General features: G+C 52.2%; 1 protein-coding gene across 1 annotated transcript in view; it reads right to left on the minus strand.

Moving 5' to 3' along the window:
* LOC124790067 (adenylate cyclase type 9) overlaps window positions 1-12,461 on the minus strand; it is a 153,062-nt gene extending 140,601 nt beyond the window's left edge. The window contains exons 1-3 of the mRNA XM_047257632.1: window positions 12,230-12,461; window positions 11,119-11,734; window positions 9,854-10,911 (exon numbers count right to left, since the gene is read on the minus strand). Coding sequence (XP_047113588.1) covers window positions 9,854-10,911; window positions 11,119-11,417 — 1,357 coding nt within the window. The 5' untranslated portion in view covers window positions 11,418-11,734; window positions 12,230-12,461. The remainder of the gene's footprint in view (window positions 1-9,853; window positions 10,912-11,118; window positions 11,735-12,229) is intronic.
* Between the last annotated feature and the right edge of the window lie 533 nt (window positions 12,462-12,994).

The following is a 12,994-nucleotide window of genomic DNA, read 5'->3' on the forward strand; positions in this document are numbered from 1 at the left end:
CGAACGGGCGAGGGGGGGAGGGAGGGAGCGAACGGGCGAGGGGGGGAGGGAGGGAGCGAACGGGCGAGGGGGGAGGGAGGGAGCGAACGGGCGAGGGGGGGAGGGAGGGAGCGAACGGGCGAGGGGGGGAGGGAGGGAGCGAACGGGCGAGGGGGGGAGGGAGGGAGCGAACGGGCGAGGGGGGGAGGGAGGGAGCGAACGGGCGAGGGGGGGAGGGAGGGAGCGAACGGGCGAGGGGGGGGGAGGGAGGGAGCGAACGGGCGAGGGGGGGGGAGGGAGGGAGGGAACGGGCGAGGGGGGGGGAGGGAGGGAGGGAACGGGCGAGGGGGGGGAGGGAGGGAGGGAACGGGCGAGGGGGGGGGGAGGGAGGGAGGGAACGGGCGAGGGGGGGGAGGGAGGGAGGGAACGAGCGAGGGGGGGGAGGGAGGGAGGGAACGAGCGAGGGGGGGAGGGAGGGAGGGAACGAGCGAGGGGGGGGAGGGAGGGAGGGAACGAGCGAGGGGGGGGGAGGGAGGGAGGGAACGAGCGAGGGGGGGGGAGGGAGGGAGGGAACGAGCGAGGGGAGGGAGGGAGGGAGGGAACGAGCGAGGGGAGGGAGGGAGGGAGGGAACGGGGGAGGGAGGGAGGGAACGAGCGAGGGGGGGAGGGAGGGAGGGAACGAGCGAGGGGGGGAGGGAGGGAGGGAACGAGCGAGGGGGGGAGGGAGGGAGGGAACGAGCGAGGGGGGGAGGGAGGGAGGGAACGGGCGAGGGGGGGGGGAGGGAGGGAGGGAACGGGCGAGGGGGGGGAGGGGGGAGCGAACGGGCGAGGGGGGGAGGGAGGGAGGGAACGGGCGAGGGGGGGAGGGAGGGAGGGAACGAGCGAGGGGGGAGGGAGGGAGGGAACGAGCGAGGGGGGGAGGGAGGGAGGGAACGAGCGAGGGGGGGGGGGAGGGAGGGAACGAGCGAGGGGGGGGGGGGAGGGAGGGAACGAGCGAGGGGGAGGGAGGGAGGGAACGAGCGAGGGGGGGGGGGGAGGGAGGGAACGAGCGAGGGGGGGGGGGAGGGAGGGAACGAGCGAGGGGGAGGGAGGGAGGGAACGAGTTGGGGGGGAGGGAACGAGCGAGGGGGGAGGGAGGGAGGGAACGAGCGAGGGGGAGGAGGGAGGGAGGGAACGAGCGAGGGGGAGGAGGGAGGGAACGAGCGAGGGGGAGGAGGGAGGGAGGGAACGAGCGAGGGGGAGGAGGGAGGGAGGGAACGAGCGAGGGGGAGGAGGGAGGGAGGGAACGAGCGAGGGGGAGGAGGGAGGGAGGGAGGGAACGAGCGAGGGGGAGGAGGGAGGGAGGGAACGAGCGAGGGGGGGGTGGGAGGGAGTGAACGAGCGAGGGGGGGGTGGGAGGGATGGAACGAGCGAGGGGGGGGTGGGAGGGATGGAACGAGCGAGGGGGGGGTGGGAGGGATGGAACGAGCGAGGGGGAGGGAGGGAGGAAACGAGCGAGGGGGGGAGGGAGGGAGGAAACCAGCGAGGGGGAGGGAGGGAGCGAACGAGCGAGCGAGGGGGACGGAGGGAGGGAAGGAGGGAGGGAACGAACGAGGGGGACGGAGGGAGGGAAGGAGGGAGGGAACGAGCGAGGGGGACGGAGGGAGGGAGGTAGGGAGGGATCGAGGGAGGGAAGAGGAAGCTGGAGGGAGGGTTCGAGGGAGGGAAGAGGAAGCTGGAGGGAGGGAAGAGGAAGCTAGAGGGGGGGATCGAGGGAGGGAAGAGGAAGCTAGAGGGAGGGATCGAGGGAGGGAAGAGGAAGCTAGAGGGAGGGATCGAGAGAGGGAAGAGGAAGATAGAGGGAGTGATCGAGAGAGGGAAGAGGAAGATAGAGGGAGTGATCGAGGGTGGTGAAAGGGAGACGGAGGACACGGCGAGAGGGTGGTGACAGGGAGAGGGAGGACACGGAGAGAGTGTGGTGACAGGGAGAGGGGAGGGGCACGGAGAGGGGAGGGGCACGGAGAGGGGAGGGGCACGGAGAGGGGAGGGGCACGGAGAGGGGAGGGGCACGGAGAGGGGAGGGGCACGGAGAGGGGAGGGGCACGGAGAGGGGAGGGGCACGGAGAGGGGAGGGGCACGGAGAGGGGAGGGGCACGGAGAGGGGAGGGGCACGGAGAGGGGAGGGGCACGGAGAGGGGAGGGGCACGGAGAGGGGAGGGGCACGGAGAGGGGAGGGGCACGGAGAGGGGAGGGGCACGGAGAGGGGAGGGGCACGGAGAGGGGAGGGGCACGGAGAGGGGAGGGGCACGGAGAGGGGAGGAGCACGGAGAGGGGAGGAGCACGGAGAGGGGAGGAGCACGGAGAGGGGAGGAGCACGGAGAGGGGAGGAGCACGGAGAGAGGAGGAGCACGGAGAGAGGAGGAGCACGGAGAGAGGAGGAGCACGGAGAGAGGAGGAGCACGGAGAGAGGAGGAGCACGGAGAGAGGAGGAGCACGGAGAGAGGAGGAGCACGGAGAGAGGAGGAGCACGGAGAGAGGAGGAGCACGGAGAGAGGAGGAGCAAGGAGAGAGGAGGAGCATGGAGAGAGGAGGAGATTGAGATGGAGAGAGGAGGAGATTGAGAGTGGTGGTGACGGATAGAAGAGGTGATGGAGAGTGGTGGTGAGGGAGAGAAGAGGAGATGGAGAGTTGTGACGGCAGAGAGAAGAGGGAGAGAAGGAGGAGATGGAGAGAGGTGGAGACACAGAGAAGAGGTGGAGACACAGAGAAGAGGTGGAGACACAGAGAAGAGGTGGAGACACAGAGAAGAGGGGGAGAGGGAGAGAGGAGGAAATGGAGAGAGGTGGAGAGGAAGAAAGAGAGAGGGAGAAAGGAGTGGGAGAGGGTGAGGAGCAGGGGATACGTGATATAGGAGGGACAGGTGATGTAGGAGGGACAGGTGAGGTAGGAGGGACAGGTGAGGTAGGAGGGACAGGTGAGGTAGGAGGGACAGGTGAGGTAGGAGGGACAGGTGAGGTAGGTGGGACAGGTGAGGTAGGTGGGACAGGTGAGGTAGGAGGGACAGGTGAGGTAGGAGGGACAGGTGAGGTAGGAGGGACAGGTGAGGTAGGAGGGACAGGTGAGGTAGGAGGGACAGGTGAGGTAGGAGTGACCGGTGAGGTAGGAGTGACAGGTGAGGTAGGAGGGACAGGTGAGGTAGGAGGGACAGGTGAGGTAGGAGAAGAAGAGATAAGAGAGGAGAGGTGGGACGGGAGAGGCCAATGGGTGTCAGATGAGACAAGATACAGGAGAGAAAAGGCACTGACAGGGGAAGAGAGGGGAGAGTAGGAAATGGTGATAAATTGTGAAGTGACACAGGCAGAGTGGGAGACCGATTGTAGGCAGTGGGGGAGAAGAGTGGGTGGGGAGATCAATTAGTGGCATCCCGGATCAATGACCGGTCGGCAGGGGGAAGAGTGGGAAGGAGGTGAAAGGGCGGGAGGGAGGGGAAAGAGTGGGAGGGAGGTGGAAGGGCGGGAGGGAGGGCAAAGGGCAGGCGGGAGGGAGGGGAAAGGGCGGGCGGGAGGGAGGGCATATGCCGGGCAAAGAGAAGGAGGGAGGGCAGAGCAGGAGGGAGGGCAAAGAGCGGGAGAAGGGAAATAGGGGAGAGAGAGAAGGGAAATTGGGGGAGCAGGGGGGAAACAGGAGAGAAGGGATGGAAAGGGGTGCGGCCAAGAGGGGAGAGGGGCGACAGAAGGGGGCAGAGGGGCGACAGAAGGGGGCAGAGGGGGCGACAGAAGTGGGGCAGGAGGGGGGGACGTAAGTGGGGCAGGAGGGGGCGACGTAAGTGGGGCAGAGGGGGGGACGGAAGTGGGGCAGTGGGGGGGACGGAAGTGGGGCAGTGGGGGGGACAGAAGTGGGGCAGTGGGGGGGACAGAAGTGGGGCAGTGGGGGGGACAGAAGTGGGGCAGAGGGGGGGCAGAGGGGGGGACAGAAGTGGGGCAGAGGGGGGGACAGAAGTGGGGCAGAGGGGGGGCAGAGGGGGGGACAGAAGTGGGGCAGAGGGGGGGACAGAAGTGGGGCAGAGGGGGGGACAGAAGTGGGGCAGAGGGGGGGACAGAAGTGGGGCAGAGGGGGGGACAGAAGTGGGGCAGAGGGGGGGACAGAAGTGGGGCAGAGGGGGGGACAGAAGTGGGGCAGAGGGGGGGACAGAAGTGGGGCAGAGGGGGGGACAGAAGTGGGGCAGAGGGGGGGACAGAAGTGGGGCAGAGGGGGGGACAGAAGTGGGGCAGAGGGGGGGACAGAAGTGGGGCAGAGGGGGGGACAGAAGTGGGGCAGAGGGGGGGACAGAAGTGGGGCAGAGGGGGGGACAGAAGTGGGGCAGAGGGGGGGACAGAAGTGGGGCAGAGGGGGGGACAGAAGTGGGGCAGAGGGGGGACAGAAGTGGGGCAGAGGGGGGACAGAGGGCGGAAAGAAGTGGGCAGAGGGCGGAAAGAAGGGGGCAGAGGGCGGAAAGAAGTGGGCAGAGGGCGGAAAGAAGTGGGCAGAGGGCGGAAAGAAGTGGGCAGAGGGCGGAAAGAAGTGGGCAGAGGGCGGAAAGAAGTGGGCAGAGGGCGGAAAGAAGTGGGCAGAGGGCGGAAAGAAGTGGGCAGAGGGCGGAAAGAAGTGGGCAGAGGGCGGAAAGAAGTGGGCAGAGGGCGGAAAGAAGTGGGCAGAGGGCGGAAAGAAGTGGGCAGAGGGCGGAAAGAAGTGGGCAGAGGGCGGAAAGAAGTGGGCAGAGGGCGGAAAGAAGTGGGCAGAGGGCGGAAAGAAGTGGGCAGAGGGCGGAAAGAAGTGGGCAGAGGGCGGAAAGAAGTGGGCAGAGGGCGGAAAGAAGTGGGCAGAGGGCGGAAAGAAGTGGGCAGAGGGCGGAAAGAAGTGGGCAGAGGGCGGAAAGAAGTGGGCAGAGGGCGGAAAGAAGTGGGCAGAGGGCGGAAAGAAGTGGGCAGAGGGCGGAAAGAAGTGGGCAGAGGGCGGAAAGAAGTGGGCAGAGGGCGGAAAGAAGTGGGCAGAGGGGGAATGAGGGCAGAGGGGGGAATGTGGGCAGAGGGGGGAATGAGGGCAGAGGGGACAGGGAAGGCACAGGGGTGAAAGAGGGAGAGGGGGTCGGAAAATGGAGTGAGAGGCTGGGAGAAAGAGGTAGAGAGAGTGGAAAAATTGAGACAGTGGAGTGGGAAAAGGGAGCGAGTGGAGTTGGAAAAGGGAGAGAGATTGGGATGGGAAAGATGGGGTGAGACAGGGGAACAAGGAAAGTGCACAGAGAGAAGGATCTGGGGAAAAATGGAAAAGGGGGTCTGAGGCTCGGGTTAAATGTGAGAAGGACAAATGGTGGCTAGAATGGTTGCAAAAGGGCAGAAGGGAGATATTAGGAGTGCAAGTGAGTGAGATAATTGGTGAGAGGGAGGGCATAGGGGCAGCAGGGTGGGAAAGGAAGAGAGTGGGGTGAAGAAGGGCAAGAGGGGGGAAAGGGGGAGAGAGGGTTGAAAGTGGGCATGACTGGTGAACGATGCAGGAGGGATGCAGGGCGCTGGAGGGGTGAAAGGGGACGAGAGTGTTGAAAGAGGGCGAGGAGGGGGAATGAGGGTGAGGGGCGAGGCGGTGGGATAGGGGAGGAAATGTATGGGAAAAGGGTGAGGAAAGAGAGGCAGTGGGATCGCCAACCGCTGTGGCCGAGTGGTTGTAGGTGCTTCAGTCTGGAACCACACAGCTACTACGGTCACAGGTTTGAATCCTACCTCAGGCATGGAAGTGTGTGTTGTCCTTAGGTTAGTTAGGTTTAAGTAGTTCTAAGTCTAGGGCACTGATGAGCTCAGATGTTAAGTCTCATAGTGCTTAGAGCCATTTGAAGTGTGATCAAAGACACGGGGCAAGAGTGGAGGACAGGGGAAGGAAAGGACGAAAGGGGGGAGGAAGGGGCGAAGAAATGAAGGAAGGGGTGCAGTAAGAGAGAGTGGGAAGAAGGGTGAGGAAAGCGATGAGGAAAGGGAAGAAGAAAGTCGGTGAAATATGGAGGAAATGGTGGTGGGAATGGGGAGAACAGAGAGAGTGTGGAAAAAGGGATGGTGAGGAAAGCAAAGGGTGAGGTGAAGAGTCATAGGAGAAGGACTGAGAGATGATAGATTAGGGAGGGAAAGGGGGGAGTGCATGGCAGGGGGAAGAAGTGGGGTGAGTGCATGGGATGGGGAGAAGTGGGTGGAGGAGGATGAGAAGGGGAAGAGTGGGGGGGAAGAAGGGTCGTGGGGGGAAGAAGGGTGGGAGTGAGGAGTGGGAGGAAAAGAGAAGGTGGGAAGAGGGGAAGAGTGGGAGGTGAAAGTGGGGGAGAGAGAAGAGAGGGGGAGGAGTATGAGGAGTAGAAGATTAGTGATGACAATATTAGAAACAGAGCAGAAGCTCAGATTAGGGAAGGATGGAGAAGGAAATTGGCCATGCCCTTTCAAAGGAACTGTTTCGGTATTTCACTTAAATGTTTTAGGGATAGAACGGAAAGTCAGGATGGCCGGATGCCTGTTTGAACCATCATCCTCCCAAATCCAAGTCCAGTGTGCTAATCATTGCATTATTCTGCTTGGTGAGAGGAAAGAGAAGAAAGGGGAAAGATGGGGGGATACAAGGACAGAGAATAGAAGGAAAGGGGATAAATTGGGAGGGGGAAAGGGTGAGGGAAAATGAGGGGGTGGGAAAATGGCATGGGAATGGCGAAGGAGGAAAAGTGTAGGAAAACAGATGGGTAGCAAAGCGAGGAGGCTAAACGGGGAAAGAGAAGGAGGGAGGGAAAAGTGGTGAAGGGAAAGTAGGGAGGGAAAAGATGAGGTTTGGGAGCTCTGTAGAAAAGAGACATGAAAGGTTTTGATTAATATGGAGTGTGTGCTAAGGGAGGACATGACTGAAGTAAGATGAATGAAAAAAATATTGAGTAGTGAGGCCAGGAAACTTTTGATAGGGATCAAAGGATGATAGAAGCCGAGTGATGAGTGACGCAACTTAAGGCAAAGTATTGGATAGAAATGAAACAGAGGTCAGCTTGTGAGGGTGCGGGGGAGGGAGTGGGGGCGAGAGGGAAGGAGTGGGGGACGAGACGGAAGGAGTGGGGGGCAAGACGGAAGGAGTGGGGGCAGGAGGGAAGGAGTGGGGGCAGGAGGGAAGGAGTGGGGGCAGGAGGGAAGGAGTGGGGGCAAGAGGGAAGGAGTGGGGGCAAGAGGGAAGGAGTGGGGGCAAGAGGGAAGGAGTGGGGGCAAGAGGGAAGGAGTGGGGGCAAGAGGGAAGGAGTGGGGGCAAGAGGGAAGGAGTGGGGGCAAGAGGGAAGGAGTGGGGGCAAGAGGGAAGGAGTGGGGGCAAGAGGGAAGGAGTGGGGGCAAGAGGGAAGGAGTGGGGGCAAGAGGGAAGGAGTGGGGGCAAGAGGGAAGGAGTGGGGGCAAGAGGGAAGGAGTGGGGGCAAGAGGGAAGGAGTGGGGGCAAGAGGGAAGGAGTGGGGGCAAGAGGGAAGGAGTGGGGGCAAGAGGGAAGGAGTGGGGGCAAGAGGGAAGGAGTGGGGGCAAGAGGGAAGGAGTGGGGGCAAGAGGGAAGGAGTGGGGGCAAGAGGGAAGGAGTGGGGGCAAGAGGGAAGGAGTGGGGGCAAGAGGGAAGGAGTGGGGGCAAGAGGGAAGGAGTGGGGGCAAGAGGGAAGGAGTGGGGGCAAGAGGGAAGGAGTGGGGGCAAGAGGGAAGGAGTGGGGGCAAGAGGGAAGGAGTGGGGGCAAGAGGGAAGGAGTGGGGGCAAGAGGGAAGGAGTGGGGGCAAGAGGGAAGGAGTGAGAACAAGAGTGGGGGGAGGCAGGCAAGTGAATGAGAGAGGGCAGGTGGAAGGGAGGGAGGAATGAGGAAGGGGTTGAGAGAGGGAGGAATGAGGAAGGGGTGAGGGAGGGAGGGCAAGGACAAGGGAGGTTGGGTGGGTGGGATGTAGTGTAGGAGGTAGGGTTTAGGGTAGGAGGGACGGATGGCAGGAAGAAGAGGTGTAAGGTGGGAGGAAGGGAGGACAGGAAGGATGGAGGGTGGGAGAGTGGGAGGCAGTGAGAGGAGGGGGAAGTGAAACCATGAGGGTGAGAAGGCACAAGGGAAAGAGAAGGGTGAAGTTGATGAGGATGTTGGGGGAGGAGAATGGTTAGGTAAAGAGGACAGGGAGATATTAGAAGTGTGCAATTTTACTTATAATGTCACCGATTGACAAAGAGTTTAAGTACATTTGGCTAAGTGTGTTGGAGATACTTATAGTACGTTTAAAAAGATAATGATCTGCCACTAGTGAATACTTCATACTATCCCACTTTCCTGTGTGGTATGCAAAAGCCCACAGAAATTTATAAGTTTATTAAAGGTGGGAAGGTTGAAAAGAAACTACTCATCTCATAGAGAAGAAAATAGTCCGCTGTCAATCTATAACAAGGTTCTATAAATGAAATTACATTCCAAGGCGGAATATAAAAGATTATGGAGACTTCACCTGAATCAACTGGAGATAATACAGTTCTGAATTTATGACAAGTGTAAGATCGATTTTTAATGTAAGGGGTAAATGCTTATTCATTACCACTTCTGACTTGTCAACCACAGCCATTCAACTACCTCCCTGAAGATCGACTGAATTGTAAAATATTCGCAATATAAAAAAATAAAACTATAGTTTCAGGTCTAACCCTATATGCTGAAATGTTTCTGTTGGTCCTCCATGAAATGCCCTTCCCAAGCCACTGCAGGAAATCTGGCACTTCTACACAAAAAGTGTGATTTCTTGTGTTTTCTAATAGCCTTTTCTACTTTTTCTTTTTACATAACACTTTGTCTACTTTATACTGTACAGTATGAGACTTGAGAAACTGCACTACACAATGCAAAGAAACTTCACATTTTTAGGGATGGTCATAAACTTCTTTTCTAGAATTGCTTATATAAAAACTTATGGAATTAAGGCTGAATGGGATGGCAATGACAAAAAAACTATATCAATCATTTTCATTTTCATGTCTGTGACACAGAACTGTTTTTACTCTACTTAAAATACTTAGATACTATTAACACTATAAATCAAAATTTGGACTGTTAAAAACCCTGATGATGTAAAAAAATAAAGCAAATACATCTGGTTCCTAAATATGTTAAATGGTCAGCAGCTGTCACAATAAACAGATCTTCCGAGATGATCAAACAAATAAAACAAATGAGACTACTGATAGATTTTTTTTTTCTTTTCGTTATTGCATATAGAGAAGAAACACTGCAAGCCTATTGACAGAAAATGTTCTATCACAGTCAATTATATTCTTTCAGTACACAATTCATTTTTTTATTTTCTTTAAATTTTGGTTTTAAATACTCAGCTGTAATAATTGAATAACATAGCTTCATCTTCAACAATTTTATAAATTGTATGCACAACTGAGGCATATCAACAAAATACGTGCTTCATAACCTATTTTGTTACTATACATTGCCAAAGGAGAAATTCTTTAAACTAGAAGCTGAGAACAAAATTACATTGTTAACTTCAATGAAACAAGCAAAAAGTCAAGAGAAAATGCAGTTCATTGTAATAGAACAATGGAACACTAACTTTTTATGGCTGATATAGTGAAAAGACTGACAAACACTCACAAACAAGCATAAAATTATGAAGATCTTGTGATTAATTGCTATAAAATTATCAGTCGTGTTACTTAGACACACAGTGTAGGAAAGAAAAAACAAGCTCTACTTCTATCAGGCATCAAAGATTTTAATTAAAAATCATAAAATTCAGCATCAAGCAATGCATGCCTTTTAGTATAATCTAGTAACTATGAAGAATGTAAATAAGATCATGAAGAGTTACAAGAAACCATATAGTTGAATATCTGGAAGCACACATACCTTCATTTGTTTCTGCATCAAACTGTTTGATTGTAACAATCATATCAAGCCCCATTTCTATACAGGCCTTTGCATGATCAAGTTTAGGCTCAGGACAACCAGCAACACAGTAGTAGCAGTCACCCAATGTTGAAATCTTCTCACAGCCATGCTTAGCACTGAGATCATCAAATCGTTCAAATAAGTCATTCAATATGCCAACAAGTTCTTCGGCACTCTTATTGGAGCTCATTCGTGTAAAACCTACAATGTCAGCAAATAGTATACTGACATTTTCCATTCGGTTCATATTGAAAGGACGGAACAGAGAACGAATATCATTTCCACCACTAGCATGATTCTTGCCATGTGTTGGTTTCTGCAATGATTCACTATCTTCATATTCATCTTCCTGGGCACCACCAGTTTCCGACATTAGCCAGTCCGCAACCTTGGGTGGCATCACTGAGTGTATCATCTTCTCCTTCAACTGTTTCTCCATTTCGAGCTGTCTTCTAACTAATAATGACTGGCCCACTTTCATGAAAGTTCCACGCATTCTAGCATTTGTCATTATGAGAACATGAATGCCGATTAAATGCACAACAATATGCAGTAACGTCCGAACTACAACACCAGTGTTTGTATTCACACCATAATCTTCTTTAAAGTACAATGTAGCAATCAAGCATTCAAATAATATTGAAAAAATGCTACCAATGGCTACACACACATAGAGAGGTAGCTGTATCACAGTGTATATAATAAGCAATGTTTCAATACAAAGAGAAAATTGTCCTACAGGGGTGATACTACTTGCCTTGCTATTTGAGGAATTCAGAATAATAAACACGAGTAGTAAGATGCAAATAATGACAGCCACAAATATGGAAATGGGAAATGCATAAGTTCTGTAAAAACGTCTGTATGTTACAGCTAAAATCAGGCCTATTATAATTAATAGTACAGCAAAGACAGCAGACACAGGAATCCAGTGTTGTATTCTGCCAGTTGCACCAGTCACAATGAAGTATACAAACCATGAAAACGATACAGCAAGGATATACACAAGAGCATATCTGAAACAAAATATACAGTTTATTTAGTACAGGAGTCAATTATTTACTGAGGGGCATGCATTTTGAAAGGGAGGCTAATATTTTGCAAAATCCGATAAATTTGGATACATTTTAGTAACTGCAGGTAATAATTCACTATGTAATTTATACTTCATAAGAACCAATTGATTACAACAAAAACCAAACTCTATGGATAAAAATACGTACTGGAATCTTAGGCGCACTTGTGGAAAGGAACTTGATCGGTACTGCCCCTCAAGTATTTCAGAGTCAAAGCGAGGATCCCACCATGACTGTTTTGCTGCTCTTTCAAATGGCACTGGCAAACATGCCCCACAACAGTCAAGTTTTTGACCGCTCTGTGCAAGGTAGTTCTGTACATAAGGTGCCAATGATATTTGAATATCATCATCATCATCTGCCTGCTCACTTTGCCCTCTTGATCTTGAAAAGCTGACAGATGAAGCTACGGCCCTTTCATGTCTTAAAATGACAGGTGATGCCATGTTTCTCACTCATCGTCACTGTCTAAAGTACTTTTTCCTTTCATTCTAATTTTATTTATATAATTTATTAATTTCAATAAATCTCTTGTAATTTTCCTCTTGCACGAGTTCGTGATGTTGTTGCTGCACAAACGTACATTTTATACTGATGAGTAATACTTGGTGTTTCTTTGACATCAACTTGATACAGTAATGTCACAGAAAAGTACACTGATGTAAATATCCGAATTGTGATAATTTGCTGTACATTATGATCAAGATTTTAAAGATCGTTTCCATAAAATGAACCCTCTTGCCACTAGGATCTCTTTGGACAGCTGCAACAGAAAGTAATTACTTTAATTACGGAATACGTTCGACATGGTGACACAACTTATAAATGTTTTCACGGGCAAAATGTGTTCTGATATTCCTTAATCTCCGGAAACATGGGTAAATGCTTCAATAAGAGGGCGAGAACCGTAATGTCAATAATCTGATCAGTGACTTTATTCATATTTGTGACTAAGTAGGTTGTTTTAGTTTTCGTATAAACTTTAAACACCACATACACTTTTTCATCGTATGAAATTCTCATAAATAGCAGTGGTCTAGAGTTATACTTCAAAGTTTTCGATAGTATTCACAATACATAGATCTATAAACACACATTATTTACCTTAATCAAGGGGAGTGGGGGAAAACACTTCAGCTGCTATCGGCCAATGATTGACAGGAACTGTTTACAGCAATAATCAGCAGTTCTATAGCATCACTCAACATAATGCGAAACAGTATAGTTAAAATATCATAAAACTAAAAATTTACCAAACCTTCTCTGTATACAGTGTTGATTTTCATGAGAAAAAAACAATTTAAAAACTGTTGAACGTTTATGTCCATGTCCGCTCGGGCATTTAGCCAAGAGACTACTTATCAGAGATCACTGCAGTTAGCTTGTTGGAAATAAAAAAAAAGTCTTAAAGTACGAAGCTGTCGCATGACGACAACGATTGTTTAACTTCATTTACATTGAACGACAACCGTTTCGGCTTTCTGAAGCATTTAAACAATTTGCATATAATACACCACCATTAATTTTGACGGCCATTTTCTATCGGCGTTCAGCTGTTTCGTGAACAGTTTGACCAACGGTATAAATCGGCGCCAAAATTGATTGTAGTTTGTACAAGTACATGTTTTAGCATTTAAGAAGATCACTTTATAATCCTTGAGGTAAATATTATGAGATCAGTCTATAGTTTAAAATATGAAGACTTCAGAATACTTATCTGAGTGAATTCACGGCGTTTGGAAGATAGTCTAATACGAGTTACATAGTAACGTGAGTATGCATGTTTGACTAAAATTGCTTACAATAGCGCTGTTGTATATTTTCAAGCGAATCTAATATCGTCTTGAACTCTTATAGACTTATCTGATTACTATATATGTCATATTTTTATATTCCCGCGATATCTTTCACTCGTGTATTTTTTGTGAGAGTCGAATTGTAACGTAGCAATTGTTACCCATTTATACTACATGCAAAGAATACCAGATACTTTTTTTTTTATTTTAAGCTCTAAATTTCACAT

Source organism: Schistocerca piceifrons, chromosome 3 (genome assembly GCF_021461385.2).
Source record: "Schistocerca piceifrons isolate TAMUIC-IGC-003096 chromosome 3, iqSchPice1.1, whole genome shotgun sequence".
In the NCBI taxonomy this organism is placed as follows: domain Eukaryota; kingdom Metazoa; phylum Arthropoda; class Insecta; order Orthoptera; family Acrididae; genus Schistocerca; species Schistocerca piceifrons.